The 16,676-nt window shown below is 39.9% G+C and overlaps 1 protein-coding gene across 1 annotated transcript in view; it reads right to left on the minus strand.

Annotated features, from left to right (window-relative positions):
* The window catches only part of kcnip4a (potassium voltage-gated channel interacting protein 4a), a gene marked incomplete at both ends in the record, with an annotated part of 160,585 nt that extends 145,849 nt beyond the window's left edge, over positions 1-14,736 (minus strand). The window contains one exon of the mRNA XM_079257382.1: positions 14,676-14,736. Coding sequence (XP_079113508.1) covers positions 14,676-14,736 — 61 coding nt within the window. The remainder of the gene's footprint in view (positions 1-14,675) is intronic.
* Between the last annotated feature and the right edge of the window lie 1,940 nt (positions 14,737-16,676).

Consider the following 16,676-nt stretch of genomic DNA (forward strand, 5'->3'; position numbering starts at 1 on the left):
GGCCACTTTCTGCATAGGGATGCGTGTCAGTGCAGCAGTCAAGCATACAGAAGAATACAGCTTATCTGCAGGTTTATGTTGTAAGGTCACTTTCATTTTCTCTGGGGACATTTTTCAGTTTTCAGGTCATTGAACAAAGGGCAATTTGTTTCACACTGAATGACTACAATCCAGGCTTATCAGGATAGTAGACTGCCATCTATAAGTCGTCAAAATTAGACGCCTCACAAGCAGCTCTAACAGTACATTTAAAAATTAAATAAAATTATCAGATATAAGTCATATTATTCATTGTTTAGTAAAAAAAAAAAAAAAAAAAAAAAAAAATCAAATATCTCTAATAGCTAAAAAATGTCAAATGTCCATTTCAAACCATGTACATTAAAAAAAAAAAAAAAAAAAAAAAAAAACAATTAGACACAACTGAGAATATTTATAGACATGCCTAAAACATGTATACGTTTATAGATATATTTAGGAAATGTTACAGCAGCAACCAGCTTGTACTAAAACTGATCAATTCAAAATATAAGTAATCAAGCAATCAGTCATGATTAAATTATACTTCTTTTTTTTTTTTTAAATAATTAAGATAGGCAACAGTTAATTATTTAAGTCAAGGGAAATGGGAACTAATTTACAGGCATAGCAGATTATTCAGTAACATCAGAGATCTGCCCACATTGTGTAGCACAATTCATTCTTTTCACTATTTAAAAAAAAAAAAAAAAGTGGCACCTTAGACCAATTCAATTATTGGCCTAAATGACTAATAAACAGGACAATTATCTGCCCAGCAGATTCAGGAGAAAGGTAAGTAATGGACCAAATCATTTTCACTGTTCCGCCACTTGGTGTCAGCCTTACACACAGCATGGATACTGCAACAACCAAACTGTAGAGAAATGTATATGATTTTCACAGCTACATATTAGCTGACACCCCTTGAAAAGTGTTGGTAAACATTTAACGTAGATAATTTATGTGAAAGTTATTCTATACACATTGCTGTTACTCTAGCAGTCTATTTTTGGCTATACCCTAATTATCAAAATGAACTCAGGCTGGCAGCAAGTCGCTGTGTTTTATATGTCATAATCTCCCGATGGAATGACAGATATGTTTAGTATTGTGTTGTTGTGGTGTCTATATTAAGTGTTGGCAGCATCCTGTAGGACATGGACCTTTGGAGAAACCAATTCCCAGAATAGGTTTATGAGCCTCCCCCCTACTGGGATGAGAAGAAAGACAGACGGACCCTCCAGTTGGCCACACCCGCCAGGCCTGCCTCCACATATGGCTGGCATGATGTTCGACACTGACACCATTTCATCATGAAGTTCTTGGAAAAACACATCCCAACAGATGTAGTTAATTCAAGTTCAGTCTTATCTGAGGGACTTTATCACAGTGTGTGATGTTCGGATAGATAGTCAATGCAACAATTTTCACAGATTGAAAATAAAGTTAAGAAAATGATAAAGTGTGTGTGCTTATATGTATAATGTTTAAAGGATGGGCAGCAAAAAAAAAGTGATTAATAATATGCACAGTTAAGATTTAAAGCCAAGGACTTTTGACTCAAAAAAAATTAAAGTTAAAAAAAAATTAAACCCATTCATCTGAATGCAAATATGTCAACTGAACCCTGCGTATAAAATAGTAGAGGATGAATCTAATTCAAAAGGGACTGACGTGTTAACAGAACAATTCATCCAGCCAATTTCTGATAAAGCACTAAAAAAAAGAAAAAAAAAATGCATCTCACTCCTTTAAAAGCCTGTCACAGTGCACTAGTGAGGCCTTCTTCACACAAATATGCAGATGCAGGAAACATAAAGGTTAAGTAGAGATCAAGCTGCTTGAGCTTGGAAGAACATGTTACATTGCTGTATGTGCAATCTATTATCCTCCAATCAGTCTGCTCTGAAGTCCGGACTTTTAGCAGTGGTGAAACTAGACTTGTAGACAGTGGGCAAAACTTTATCAGGGGGCCATATACGAAAAGAGGAAACTGTGTTCCTCTCTAACACACACCTTCACACTGCTGTGATTACTGTGATTACATTAGGGACATGAGAAATAAAACATTTTGATAAATTAATCTGGATCGCCTAGTGGAAATACCTGGAACATGTACAACAAGGTCCATAGAAAGGTAAGCGGTTGTTTCTTGGTGCAAAATGTTCCAACTGATGTTGTAGTAGGAGAATAAGTGGCTTTTCCCTCCAGCAATTCTGGTTTGTCATCTGGTGGTGGTAGTAGAATAGATCTTTGTGTCTGACCACAATGACTTGTGAGGCTAACTCCATGTTGGACGCTGCCGTGCTGGCGGACTTCAGGGCTGGAGTCTGTCTTGGCCCTAATCTGGTTCTTCCCACTATACAAATAAGTCAGAAATATCTCCCCTCCACTTCATTCTTGTGTCTTCCCAGACATGTTACAAGTTATTTTTCTACACATTTTCATTCCAAAGCTTACTTTAAAATAAATCACCTGCTTTCTTAGCTTCCAATTTAAATTTAGAAAGATTGCGTAGCTCTAGCTTGGTCTGCGTTTAGTAACTTGGAAATGGAGATACTCAAAGCATTCTTTATAATTTATTTTCAGCTTGAATGTAAAAATCTTGATTAACTGAGGTGATGTGAAGTTCTTAAATACACTCAATGAAAACTAAGTATGACATAGTTTCCCCACATTATCTTAACATGAATCCAGTGCTCCATTTTAACTAGATTAGCACTGCTATACACCTTTAGGCGAACATCAGATTAATAGCCTCACATAAGCAAAATCTCCTCTAGAAATGGGAATTATCAACATTTTTAAAGAATGACTGAACACAAAACTACTTTAAATTTTACTTCAACTGGTGTGATAATACTGGTAAGCCATGCATGTGTCAAAAGACATTTCTAATGCAAAAGGTTTATGTATAAAATATCAGTCAGTTTAGGAAAGAAATACTTCTGAGCTTTATATGAACATGATTCAGCCTAACTATTTAGGCCCCTTCAGGACAACACGGCAGGATAAGTACCTATGTATTATATTATATATTATATATATATATATATATATATATATATATATATGCGTGGGTTCTCTCCGGGTACTCCGGCTTCCTCCCAACATCCAAAGACATGCATGTTAGGTCTAAATTGCCCCTAGGAGTGACTGTGAGTGGTTGGTTGTCTCTGTGTGGCCCTGTGATGGACTGGTGAGCTGTCCAGGGTGTACCTGCTGGGATAGGCTCCAGCTTCCCCACGACCCTGAATTGGAATAAGTGGTTAGGAAAATGAATGAATAAATGAATTTTTTATTTATATATATATATATATATATATATATATATATATATATATATATATTTATTTATTTATTTATTTATTTATATATATATTTATTTATAGGGACTTTCAGATCCAGACAGATAAAATGGTGGTGGCCAACCAACCGGACAGTGATCATGGATAAGCAGCAGAGGAAAGCCATAGTGATCGATGAATCCATTCCCAATGATGGAAATATCAGGAAAAAGGAGCATGAGAAACTGGAGAAGTACCAAGGCCTCAAGGAAGAACTGGAGAAGGCCTGGAGAGTGAAAGCAACAGTAGTACCCATAGTGATTAGAGCACTGGGGGCCGTGTCCCCCACACTGGAGAAGTGGCTCCAACAGATACGTCGTGAAACATCAGACATATCTGTCCAGAAAAGCGCAGTCCTAGGAACAGCTCAGATACTGCGTAGGACCCTCAAGCTCCCAGGACTCAGGTAGAGAACCAGAGCTTGAGAGATGAAAAGCCACCCGCCCTACCCTGGGGAAATGGGGAGATGGGAGGGGTGGGTGAGAGAGGAGTTTCATATATAATATAATAGAGTTGCCAGGTAGGTTGCCAGGTACATGTTTTTCCAGACACAATGAATGATTGTGATTAATAATCGTGATTACAATATTGCTCAGAATAATTGTGATTATTATTTGGGTCATAATCGTGCAGCCCTACTCCAATACACCTGAATCAAATGTCTGCAAATATTTGCAGCTGACAGTTTATAGACTCACAGGTCTTCACCCATCAGGTTTTAAAGTGGCTGCATAAACATTTATAATTTTCTTTAAATTTGATTTTAGGAAAAAAGGTGACAACTCCTGATACATTCCACAACTGAAAGTAACTGGATATAATTATGAGAAAAAATGAGGAAAAGAAGAAGAGTTTGGTCAGATGATTATTTTCCATGGGAAGACAGTTCAACTGAAAGAATTGATAACTGATACTTTTTTCCATGTCCACATGAAACAGCAACATGTTCCTTGTAAAATATTTTCTATAACATATTGAGTCAATGTAATTCACCAATAAAAGGATATTTTGGGTGTATGTAATTAAAAATAATTTCCCTAAAACATATAAGTTTTTGTCAGGATTTTGTGTAAAATGCTTTATCAAAACAAGCCAAAAATGTGGAAAAAAGGGACAAAAATGACAAAGGTGTCCACCTTAGTTTCCACCTTTCTTTTGTCATGCTTAATGCAGAGTCCATCTTCTGCGTGACCTTGGCACAAACATAAAAATTCCCCATTTGCAAGCTGAGACCAAGCGTTGCCACCCAGTTGGCACCGTCTGTTTGGCACTCTACACAAAGACGGCAAATAGAGTGGATCTGTGGCATAAACAAGTCTGTGGGTGGAAATATGAACATGCAAGAACATCTACTTCCTTTAGCCTTCAGCAAACAACTCATGTTCATCTATCCCAACTGTTATACAAACAAAAACAACATGACAACCCTCTTTACAAGACTTTACTTCTACATCCCAATCAGCCAGCGTTTGATCATACATCAATGTGTCACTCCACCTCTTTCTCTAGTTCCTGTGTCCTCATCCCACCTTTTTTATTTTCTCCTGTTCTCCCAACTTCTCCTTCCCTCATTCTTTTCTGGCTTGTGTCCCAAGGCAGATGGTCCATGCAAACAGATGCTCCCCACCCAGTCCAAGCCAAAGAAAAACAAAGCCTGGACACAAAGCAAACAAAATCTGCTTTAGAGTGCCCAGAAGATGAGCAGCTGATGATGCGTGCGATTAATCCCGGATATGACCATAAAACCTAAATTTATTGGCAGGTAAAGGGACAACACAGGAGCTCAACAACATTCATCAACAGCACAGACCTTGATGTTGGGGACTACAGTTAACTTCCCAGCATTCTGTGTGCCATTAAGACCAATACGCCAGATAAGGAAAACAAACTGTCCAATTCTATAAAGACTGATTATAAAAAAAATTAAAAAAAATTAAAAAAAATACTTCACAAAACTAACACCTGAACGTGCTGCCAGAGGTGAATCTTGAAGAAGCTGTCACTTCAATGACACTTCAAATGAGGTCCAATTCACTCAATGTCACTTCAAAATGAGGTCTAATTCAGCCTATGCCATTAAACAGCTTTATCTGATGAATTTTCCTTTGAAAAAATTCGACACTATAGCTCGATCCAATGATCAAGCTACAGAAAAAAGGATTACTTTCATGTCTTTTGCATGCTGCAGTGTCAGAACTTTTTACTGAAAGCTGAATCACACACACTGCTGTCTGACAGATTTGGAGCAGCTTCGTCAATCTACACCTTTGTTTCACTGTGATCTAAATACTTCTGACTGACAGATGCAGACACAAACACAATCAGATCTCGACCCAATATGAGCTCAACGCTGACGTCGCAGAACAGACAGTGTACAGTGGCGCACCACGGCTCCTTTCTTGGCTCTGTTAAATAAATATTGCCATTATGTTACCATCACTTTCATTTTCTTACATGGTCTATATATCAATTGTGCAATTATATTTAAAGCTAAGTATCAGACTGTGAACATGAACTTTACAGTTTCAGGTGCACTTTAAACCATTCTCTTCACTATGCTGGTTTTACCAGTGTCTCCCTTCTGTTATATTAGAGGGCCCCCGCCCCCGTCAAATGGCAGTAGCCGCATCATGTCAGCCATGATTCTCAGAAGTGCTGCCTGATTGGTCCAGATTAGAGTAGGCTATGTAAAGCATGTAGATGTCTTCAACTCCAAGCACATTACAATACGCAAACTGTAATGGGTCCTAAAAGGTGTTTATTTACTAAGATTAGCTAATAACAGTCTCTAAAAGACTTTCATGGTAAGATGTTGGGTGAATTGGTCAGTAGTCTTTTCATTCATCCTAGTTTCGCATTATACAAATCCCAAAATAAGGTGTAATTAGTTCTTCACACAATCACAGGTCTTATTCTTTCCCCTCAAATAGCAGAATTCTACAATCCTGGAAAGTGTTCAAAAAAACTTTCTGCTCCAAAGGAGTAAAAAGGAGACATCACCAAAAAGCTCACAATAAAAGTGTTTGTTTTTTTCTTCGCCCATTTAGGTGTAAAAGATGGAGCTAGTGGCTGAAACTAGTTCAATAGTAACAGCCAACTTTCAGGGTTGTTTCATACAGTTCTTTTTAACTCATGGGGTTTTCTGTACTGAAAGTAGGAAATGTCTCAGGAAGGCTGTTGGAAGTTGTGATGGTAATCTGAGAGAGCTCCAACCCACTGATGCAAAGTATCACCGCAACATGGAAGCAGCTCTGGGGAGGATCAACTCATGGCTGGGTGGATCGAGCATTTTATGGTGACTGATACACTTCAGTATTTCCATGGAAGCCCTCTGAGGAAGCAGCACTGAACAGGAAATCCTTTCTCTAGGGATCCCTAAACCAAACTTTGTAGCCGTGATAAGATTCAGTCAGCTGAATTATTGGAATCATGCAAATATGAGCAGAGGGTGTGAGTCACATACTGCTACACAGTAAACCCAAAACTTGTCAGCTACAAATCCAAGCCAATACCCGTGTATTCAATTCAATTCAATTCAACTTTATTTATATAGCGTCAAATCACGGCAATGCCATCTCAAGACGCTTTACAGACAGAGGGGAAAACATAATGAAGGCCAATTCATAACAGCCTATATAAGGAAACCAACAGATTGAGTTGAGTCCAACTCAATCTCCCATCCTGAGCAAGCACACTGGCAACAGTGGGAAGGAAAAAACTCCCTTTTAACAGGAAGGAAACCTCCGGCAGAACCCAGCTCAGGACAGGCAGCCATCTGCCTCTGCTGTGTGGGGGGAAGAGGACAGAAAGACAACAGACAACAGGAACTGCTACTCCCGGCCAGGGAGACCTGCTGAGACTGGAGACATACATGTTAATGATGCAACACTGTTATGGGGGGGGGGGGGGGGGTAAAAGAAAGAGATAAAGAGAAAAAGAAAGAAGCTCAGTGTATCAGGAAATGTCCCTCAGCAGTCTAAACCTATAGCAGCATAACTAAGGGATGCTAACCATCCCTAGCTATAGGACTTATCAAAAAGATAAGTCTTCAGCCTAGTCTTAAAGGTGGGGAGGGTGTCTGCTTCCCTAACACTAACTGGGAGCTTATTCCATAAGAGAGGGGCCTGATAACCAAAGGCTCTGCCTCCTGCTCGGCTCTTTGAGACTCTAGGAACCACAAGTAAGCCTGCAGTCTGCGAACGAAGTACTCTACTTGGTATATAAGGAACAATGAGGTCTTTGATATATAGTGGTGCCTGGTTGTGGAGGGCTTTATATGTAAGGAGAAGGATTTTAAATTCTATTCTAGTTTCAACAGGCAGCCAATGAAGAGAGGCTAAAACTGGAGAAATATGATCTCTCATGCTGGTTCTGGTCAGGACTCTGGCTGCAGAATTCTGGATCAGCTGAAGGCTTTTCAGGGCATATTTAGGACAGCCCAGTAATAGAGAGTTACAGTAATCTAGTCTCGAAGTAACAAAAGCGTGAACCAGTTTTTCTGCATCACTCCGAGACAGAATGTCCCTAATTTTGGCTATATTACGTAAATGAAAGAAGGCTGTTTTAGTAACCTGCTTAATATGTGGGCCAAAGGACAGGTCAGGGTCAAATATTACTCCAAGGTTTCTCACTGTAGCACTGGAAGCTAAAGTAATGCCATCCAGGTTCATTACAAAACCGGAAAATTTAGCTCTGAGTTTTTCAGATCCAACGAGAATTACTTCAGTCTTATCTGAGTTTAAGAGGAGAAAATTTCTAGACATCCAAGTCTTTATGTCTATGAGACAATTTTGTAGCCTATTGGGCTGATTTGTTTCATCTGGTTTAAAGGTTAAGTATAGTTGAGTATCATCTGCATAACAATGAAAGTTTATTCCATGCTGTCTAATAATTTTGCCTAAAGGGAGCATATATAGTGTGAAGAGTATTGGTCCAAGTACAGAACCTTGAGGAACTCCATGACTTACTGTAGTTTGGGAGGAGGACTTGTCATTTACATGAACAAACTGAAGTCTATCAGATAAATATGATTTAAACCAGCTTAACGCTGTACCTGTAATTCCAATCACCTGTTCTAGTCTTTGTAACAGAATGTTATGATCGACTGTATCAAATGCAGCACTAAGATCAAGCAAGATAAGTACGGACACAAGTCCTTTGTCTGAGGCCATAAGAAGGTCATTAGTAACTTTCACCAATGCTGTCTCAGTGCTATGATGAGCTCTAAATCCTGACTGAAACTCCTCGCATAAATTATTTCTGCTCAGGTGGGCATGTAGCTGAGCGGAAACTATTTTCTCCAGAATTTTGGACATAAACGGGAGGTTAGATATAGGTCTATAATTTGCTATCACCTCTGGATCCAGAGATTGCTTTTTAAGTAAAGGCTTGATTACAGCAGTTTTAAATGATTGTGGTACATATCCTGTCACTAAAGACATATTGATAAGATTTAGTAGTGATGTATTAATTAAAGGGAAAATATCCTTAAAGAGGCTCGTTGGGAGAGGGTCTAAGATACAGGTGGATGGTTTAGATGAAGCTATTATTTTAGTTAATTCAGAGGGTTGGACAGGACAGAAACTATTTAGACACAAGTCAGATCCTGGCTCTAAGGATGCTTCGGAGACCACAACAGGCTCAACATTATAGGTAGAAGGAAGAGTATTGTGAATTTGATCTCTAATAGTGTCAATTTTATTCCTGAAAAAATACATGAAATCATCACAGCTAAGTGAGAAAGGAATACATGGCTCCACAGCACTCCGGCTCCTAGTAAGCCTAGCTACAGTGCTGAAAAGAAACCGAGGGTTGTTTTTGTTTTCCTCTATCAATGATGAATAATAAGCTGTTCTTGCCATACGTAAGGCTTTTTTGTATACGCTTAAACTTTCTTTCCAGGTTAAGTGAGACTCCTCTAGTCCTGATGAACGCCATCTGTTTTCCAAACGCCTTGATGCCTGTTTTAGAGCTCGAAGCTGGGAATTAAACCAGGGAGCCTTCATAATCTTACCTAATTTCTTCTTCTTTAGGGGAGCAACATTATCCAAGGTTGTACGCATTGAAGCTGTTATAGTATCAGCATGTTGATCAATCTGAGCAGGAGTAAGACTTAAAGGGGGACTCTCGGTCATGCTAACACATGGTAGATGTGAAAAAATTGATTCAATTGATTGTTTAAATTTTGTAATATTATTGTCTGATAAACATCTACTATAGTAGAATTTATTTTTGGTCAGTGAGTAATCAAATAAAGTGAATTCAAAGGTTAATAAGAAGTGATCGGACAAGACAGGGTTTTGAGGAAATACTTTGAGCTTATCAGTCTCAATACCATATGTTAGAACAAGATCAAGAGTGTGACCATGAGAGTGAGTGGCTCCATTGACATTTTGTGAAAACCCAATTGAGTTTAGAATAGAGCTAAAGGAAATGTTTAAACTATCATTTTCAACGTCAACATGAATATTAAAATCACCTAGTACAATGACCTTATCAGTAGTCAGCACTAACTCAGACAAGAGATCAGAGAATTCGGTCAGAAACTCGGAGTAAGGTCCAGGTGGGCGATACACTAATGCTAAAAGGAGCGGTTTCTCTGAATTCCATTTTGGATGAGATAAATTTAATGTCAGGAATTCAAAGGATTTATAGTTAGTTTTGTGCTTAGGATTAATTTAAAAATTCTGACTTAAAAATAGCTGCAACACCTCCTCCTCTGCCTGTAGTTCTAGGAATGTGAAAGTTTAAATAGTTAGCTGGCGTAGCTTCATTAATACTAACATAATCCTCTTGCTGTAACCAGGTTTCCGTAAGACAGAATAAATCAATGTGGTGATCACCTATCAAGTCATTGACTAATAAAGACTTATTTGGGAGGGATCTAATATTCAGTAGGCCACACTTTGTCTTATTTTCAGATTTTATTAGATCCATTGTTTTTATTTTTATGAGGTTTTCACGATTAACCCCAGAAGTGTTTTTGTGTTGTTTAATTCTTACTGCTGGGAAGTTGTATAAGGTCGGAATGGGGTTTTGGGTGGGCGGCGGCAGGTGGGAAGCTGCAGAAAAGTGTGTAGGACTACAATTCTGCCTCCTGGTCCCAACCCTGAGTTGTCAATTTAGCTGACTAATAAAAGAGTCCATATTGCTAGATAAGAGAGCGGCTTCATCCAACGTGGGATGGATGCCATCTCTCCTAATAAGACCAGGCTTTCCCCAAAAAGCGCTCCAATTATCTATAAAACCCACGTTGTTATCGGGACACCACCTAGACAACCAGCGGTTGAAGGATGACATGCGGCTAAACATGTCATCGCTGATTAAATTTGGCAAGGGACCAGAGAAAACTACGGAGTCCGACATGCTCTTGGCAAAGTTACACACCGAAGCAACATTAATTTTAGTGACCTCCGATTGGCGTAACCGGGTGTCGTTACCACCGACGTGAATTACAATCTTACGGTATTTACGTTTAGCCTTAGCCAGCAGTTTCAAATACGATTCGACGTCGCCCGCTCTGGTCCCAGGAATGCATTTGACTATGGTCCCCGGTGTCTCTAGAGCCACGTTTCTGACTATGGAACTACCTATAATCAGGGTTTCTGCCTCAGCGGGTGTGTCGCCGAGCGGGGAAAATCTGTTAGAAACGTGAACAGGTCGGTGTTGGCCAGTGGGTTTTGGTTTGGGGCTACGCTTCCGCCTGACCGTCGTCCAGCCCGCCTCGGCTCCCGGCTGCGCGGGAACTGCTGAGGGACGGCTCGGGATGGCTGCCCTGGCTGGTAGCTCCGCACTGGCTAATGGGGGCTTGCTGACTAACTGCTTCCCTAACTGAGTGCGGAGCTGGGCTTCTAACTCACAGAGCCTCGCCTCCAAGGCTGCCAAGCTGCTACACTTAATACACCTACCGTTATCACTAAAGGAGGCGGAGGAGTAGCTAAACATCAGACACACCGAGCAAGAAAAGGCAGGGGACCGGGGTGTGGGAAGAGAGCTAGCAGCCATGCTAAAACCGAGTGCTTGAGCTGTTTAAGTCAGTAAACAGAAAGCCAAAGATCCCAAAAATAAATGCAATATATAGAACAGTGGTTTGGGAAGATATTGTGCGCTAAAGTGAGTGGTTGGTTAACAGTAGATAGAAGTTAGAAAGAAGTTAAAGGAGCCAACGGCTCGTAGCAATCCGCAGTGACACACGCTAGGGAAACAGGAAATGACACAATACGTTACCGCAACGTCAGCGCGTCCTGTCACTGGTATTATTTTTGCCAATAACCTGGCAGACCTTTGATGGACTGGTGACCAGTCCAGGGTGTACCCTGCTCTCGCCCAATAATTGCTGGGATAGGCTCATAGACTGTATATAAAATTATGGACATAGCCTCCGTGACGTCACCCATAGGTTTCTGAAGAGCTAAATTGAAGCTCAGTGGGCGGTTCCTACCATCGCCATCTTGGCAGGGGTATGCATGTCATCTCGCCCGGAAAATACAAATATGAGCAAAGAGGTAGAGCTGAGAGGGGGCCTTGAGTGTCATGGTAGATGATTGACATCGAGCGAACTCCGAGCTTTCTGCAGCTAAGAGCTAACCGAGCTAACCCGGAAATAACATGAGCTAACCAGCTAACGGAGGTAAGTGGGTTCAAGCTAAGTCACGTTGTTAACCAGCTAAAAACCACGGTTGTTCTACGTTCTTCTGACTTGAAGCAGGAGATAAGGGTACCTGTCAATCAAAAGAACATGCCCCTAAATATGCCAAACTTCGAGACAACCACAGTTGTCATGAAGGAAAACCTGACCTATTTAACCGAAAATGGATTATTGAACCAGGCTGTAAACATGTTTATTTCTGCTGTAAAGTTGGTCTTTTTAACATGAGAGTCTATGGGGATGTGCTCTGTTTTGCAGCCAGCCCCTAGCAGATGAAGGGGGAATTGCAGTTTTATGCACTTTCGCATAGGCTTCACTTTTAACCACCTGAGGCTTCGTCCATCTTTCATATACAGTCTATGGATAGGCTCCAGCTTGCCCACAACCCTTAATTGGACTAAGCGGTTCAGAAATTGACTTACTGACTTAGCAGACATGGCAGAATTTTAATACGACACATTTTATGCCAGGCCAAAAGAAATGTCTTTGCAAAAGTTTGTACGTTTTTGTAATACCCTAATGTCCAGACCACTGACTTTAAAGAGCCAGTGTCATTTTGTCTGTTTTGGGCTGGAACAACAATGTGTTTTACTAGGGTCCAGTTTGAGCCATCTGTACCAGTTAGCAACCATCTACACATGAGAATATTGTTTTAAAAAATAGATGGGTCATAAAAAAGCTCCTTAAGAAAACAGCAATATAGTTCAATAATCAAGGGTGAAATGATAGACCGAACTGAGTTTTACTTATTTGATGATCACATGGCGCACATTCACAATTCACTTTATCCAGTCCAGCAACAACATTTCTCAAAGTTTGTGTGTCCTTATTAGTTCAGAAAGCATGTCACTCAGCAACACTTTCAGCAGTTGCCGTTTCTCATTTTTCCAAAACCCTCCCGGTAATTTCTTGTAGTGGGAAAATTATCTCCTCAATAACAATAAAACACTAGCTGTAGGAAAGCTTTGCACTGCTTAAATCTCTGTCAAATATTGAAGATGCGACTCTTATCTTCAACACGGGATAATTGGGAGTCAATTAGGTGTGCAAACAAACATTATCATAAGTCAGGCACAATGAGCAGTTAAATACTTACAAGTGAGGAGCCTGAGGGGAACCTATGGACTATAACTGTGCTATCAGTATGCTGAATGCCAAACAAGTACTGAGGAGGGGGGAACCCAGAGTATTTATGCAACAAAATCCATTGCACTTTATGAATTTCCATGTGTGCAGATATTTTTTTACAAGAGGGGTTCAAATGTTTTGGGTTTATAATGTTGACAGCTGGCTATAGAGACAGGTAGACATGAAAACAATCATCTTTGTATGTCCGTAATACCGACAATCCACTTAGAGTTATTGTTTAAGCTGATTTACAGTCATGGTTTCCTTGGAGACTTGGATCTTTTTCATGACTTTCAACATTCCCTTTGTGTGTAGGTACAACTCTACTTCCCCAACTTATAGATCAGGTTACAGCAGGGATCCTCAGTCCTGGTCCTCGAGGGCAAGTGTCCTACAGGTTTTCCAAAGTGCCCCAGCTGCAACACATCTGATTCAAATCAATGTGTATTTAGCAGACATGTGCAGACCTTGTCTGAGTCATGTGTGTTCCAGCAGGGACACTTGGTGAAACCTGCAGGACACCGGGTCCCTGCTTTACAGCAAGGTGGAACCTCTGGTGTGAAAACATGAAATCTTTTGATGATTCTTCCCGTGTTGCTTAATTAACAAAGGTATTTGGGTTTTGTTCTTTGTTTTTTTGTCTTTCATCCCAAACCCGTTCCACAAAGCTTACGACATTTCCTTCATGGAATTCCAATGGTATAATAATTATCGGCCAAACATGACAAATGCCTCTGCTTTTCGTGTACCGTGATGGTTGGTTGAAATGCATGAGGCGTGCAATTGCATTAATGCATTTTAGTGTGCGAGTATCCTTCAGGTTATCAAAATGAAACAGAACATTTTTGTTCAAGTAGCATTCTCTGATCTAATTTGAAAAGAAATGTGTGCACTTTGCGTGTGGCAGGTCTTGGTCTCCTCTTTTCAGTCACCTGCTAATTAACGTGATTGATTTCACCTGCGCCCTTCCTCCTGCAGCACATCTTCGCTTTCTAACGCCTGGATAAAAACCCACCAAAGCGAGAAGTTTTACTGCTGCTCGGCTGATTTCTGGCAAACTGTCCAAAGCAACCAAAACTTCACATTAAAAAACACGTATTTTCATTTCAAGAGAAGGCAAAAGTACAGACATAAGCGCAGTTAGTCAAAAGCATGCGTATCAAGTAAAGAGTCGATCTAATATTGCCTTTAAAATAAGAATTATATTCACTGGTCTACATATTTTGAACTTTTGGATTGCTTATTTCTCTTATCTTAATTTTGCAAGTAGCTATATATATATATATATAATTTTTTTTTTTTTTTTTAAAGTAGCCTTAAAGCTGTGATTTTTTTTTTCCCATACTATCCACTTGCTGAATTTGAGAATATTTAGCATACAAAGCTTGTTTCTTCGTATGACTGTTCCACAAGGCAATATTAAATTGACACTACAGTCTTGTGAGGTTTAGGTTTGCTCCATGCGAGAAGAGCAGCAATATAAATGCTGATATTATCGGCGAATAATCCGTAACATGCCACCAAGGTCCTACCAGTTGACGAAACAGCAGCGTCCACTCGGGCAGAAATGGTCATTACTCTCTTTGCAGCCATTGTCGTTTCCGAAGATGGACTTTCTTTTTTCCTTCTTAAGTCTAAAACTACCCTGGTTTTAGTCTAAAAGCGCTGGCGGCAAAAATGAACGTGTGCTTCTACTTGCTACTCATCAACTCAAGTTTCGCAGCCGTGTGAAAGACTGGCAGCGCCACGTGCACGCGGCTCTGCGGCGGGAGCGAGCGTTGGTGGTTATTACTGGTAATGATGTTGTGACAGTGTATTTCCAGTTTCTGAAGACCTTTTTTTGTTTTGTGTGTGTATGTGTTTTTTTTTTTGTTTTTTTTTTGTAGCTTTAAGCTTGACAGATAAATCATACTAGTAATAATCAGTAGATTAATTCAACATGTCAGTTCAAATACCCCCCCCTTCCACAAACCAAGGTTCAGAAACATATGGCTCTCCAATGTGAAGACATTTGGGATTGCTTGGCAGGATTTCTGTGGGTCAGGTCCCATGTCCCAACATCAGTCTGCAACCTTTTGCACTGCAGCCAGAGTTTAAAAACTCACATAAATCCCACACCAGACCAAGAAACTATATTAATGCCACCTTCTTTGAGATAAATGGCATCATCCGCATTAACCCATGGGAACAGTGTTCTGTGTTCACATCCTTATCTTTCTGGATAATTCTTTAAAGGTCTCTGTTATAGTTGAGGTTTGTTAGGCATGCTGTAGGCTACATTAAACTTTTAAAGTCCCAAAGCATGGTTTTGGGACCACCAGGAGTCTTCAAACAGTGTACAGTAGATGTTTTTAAAACTTTCTCAGTGCCTCACCAAGAATTTTAGACAGTTATGTAATTCTGCACCACATCTGAAGATGACTGCAGCCTGATAGAAAGGGGTTGATGCAAACACACAGTACTTGGTGAGTATTTAGTGTTTACTCGCCTTTTTATATAATACACAAGAACTACTTTAAAACTAGTACATGAATTCAGTTGTTGGACAAAAGACTGGGTGTGTATGGCTCATGGTAGGAATATATAAGCCAACTTTCCACACACGCTGTGGTTGCTCTGTGAAATAAGCCCAATGCAGAAGACAATAAAGCCCCCCCTGATGAATAGATAAGCCAAGCGTGCTTCTTTGCAAATCAGCTCAGCTGTCAGCCATTCTCAAGTGTAGAACATTTTTTTTTAAGAACAACACACATATGCTTGATTGCAGCAAAATCACAGTAATTGCAAAGGATTGCTTAACTGTCTTCCAAGAACACCAGAACCGGATATTTTCAGTCGCATCGTAAAACATATTCTCTCGACTTAAACACAACAAACATCTTAAGAGAAGCAGGAAGCTGTTTATTCAGCCGGTAAGATGGGAAAATGCTGACACTTCTCATAAGCAGAAACTTAGTCCTCAAACAATTGTGATGTGTGTGTTGGAGTGTGAGATGAATATTTATAGACATTTATTTTTGGAATGTGCGCTATTCATATGCAAATGAGAAAAAACAAAGGCTAACTTGCTCCACCCAACCTGATGTGGATATCAGCCCATTTGTTAAAATAAGTAAATCATAAGACACCTAGGAGCGTTATGAAGTTAGAGCTTGCAGAGCGGTTAACACAGACAGTATTCATCAACGTGAAAGAGCAAGCTAGAGTTAACTGTGTTAACTCCTAAGTTTGATTAATTCTCTTTTTGCTCTGCAAGAATCTTTGAAATATTTAATTAAACCTGAAAAACCGCTTTGAAAATAACCGAGCACATAAATGAAAGATGGCACACAGAGCAAGTCTGTTTTGCTTCAACAAATGCTCCTTACAAACAGTAAAGCACACTGAAGTAATACCATAAGTTGTAGAGGATTAAACTTGGCGAACTAACATCACTGTAAAGCAACCAAGTTAAAGTGCAAAGGAAATAGACCTGTCCATGATGTACCCCAACTCCCGGGATGGCCTCCAGACTGCTGCCACAGCGCTGCATT

The sequence above is a fragment of the Telmatherina bonti genome (genome assembly GCF_933228915.1).
Source record: "Telmatherina bonti genome assembly, chromosome: 18".
Lineage (NCBI taxonomy): Eukaryota > Metazoa > Chordata > Actinopteri > Atheriniformes > Telmatherinidae > Telmatherina > Telmatherina bonti.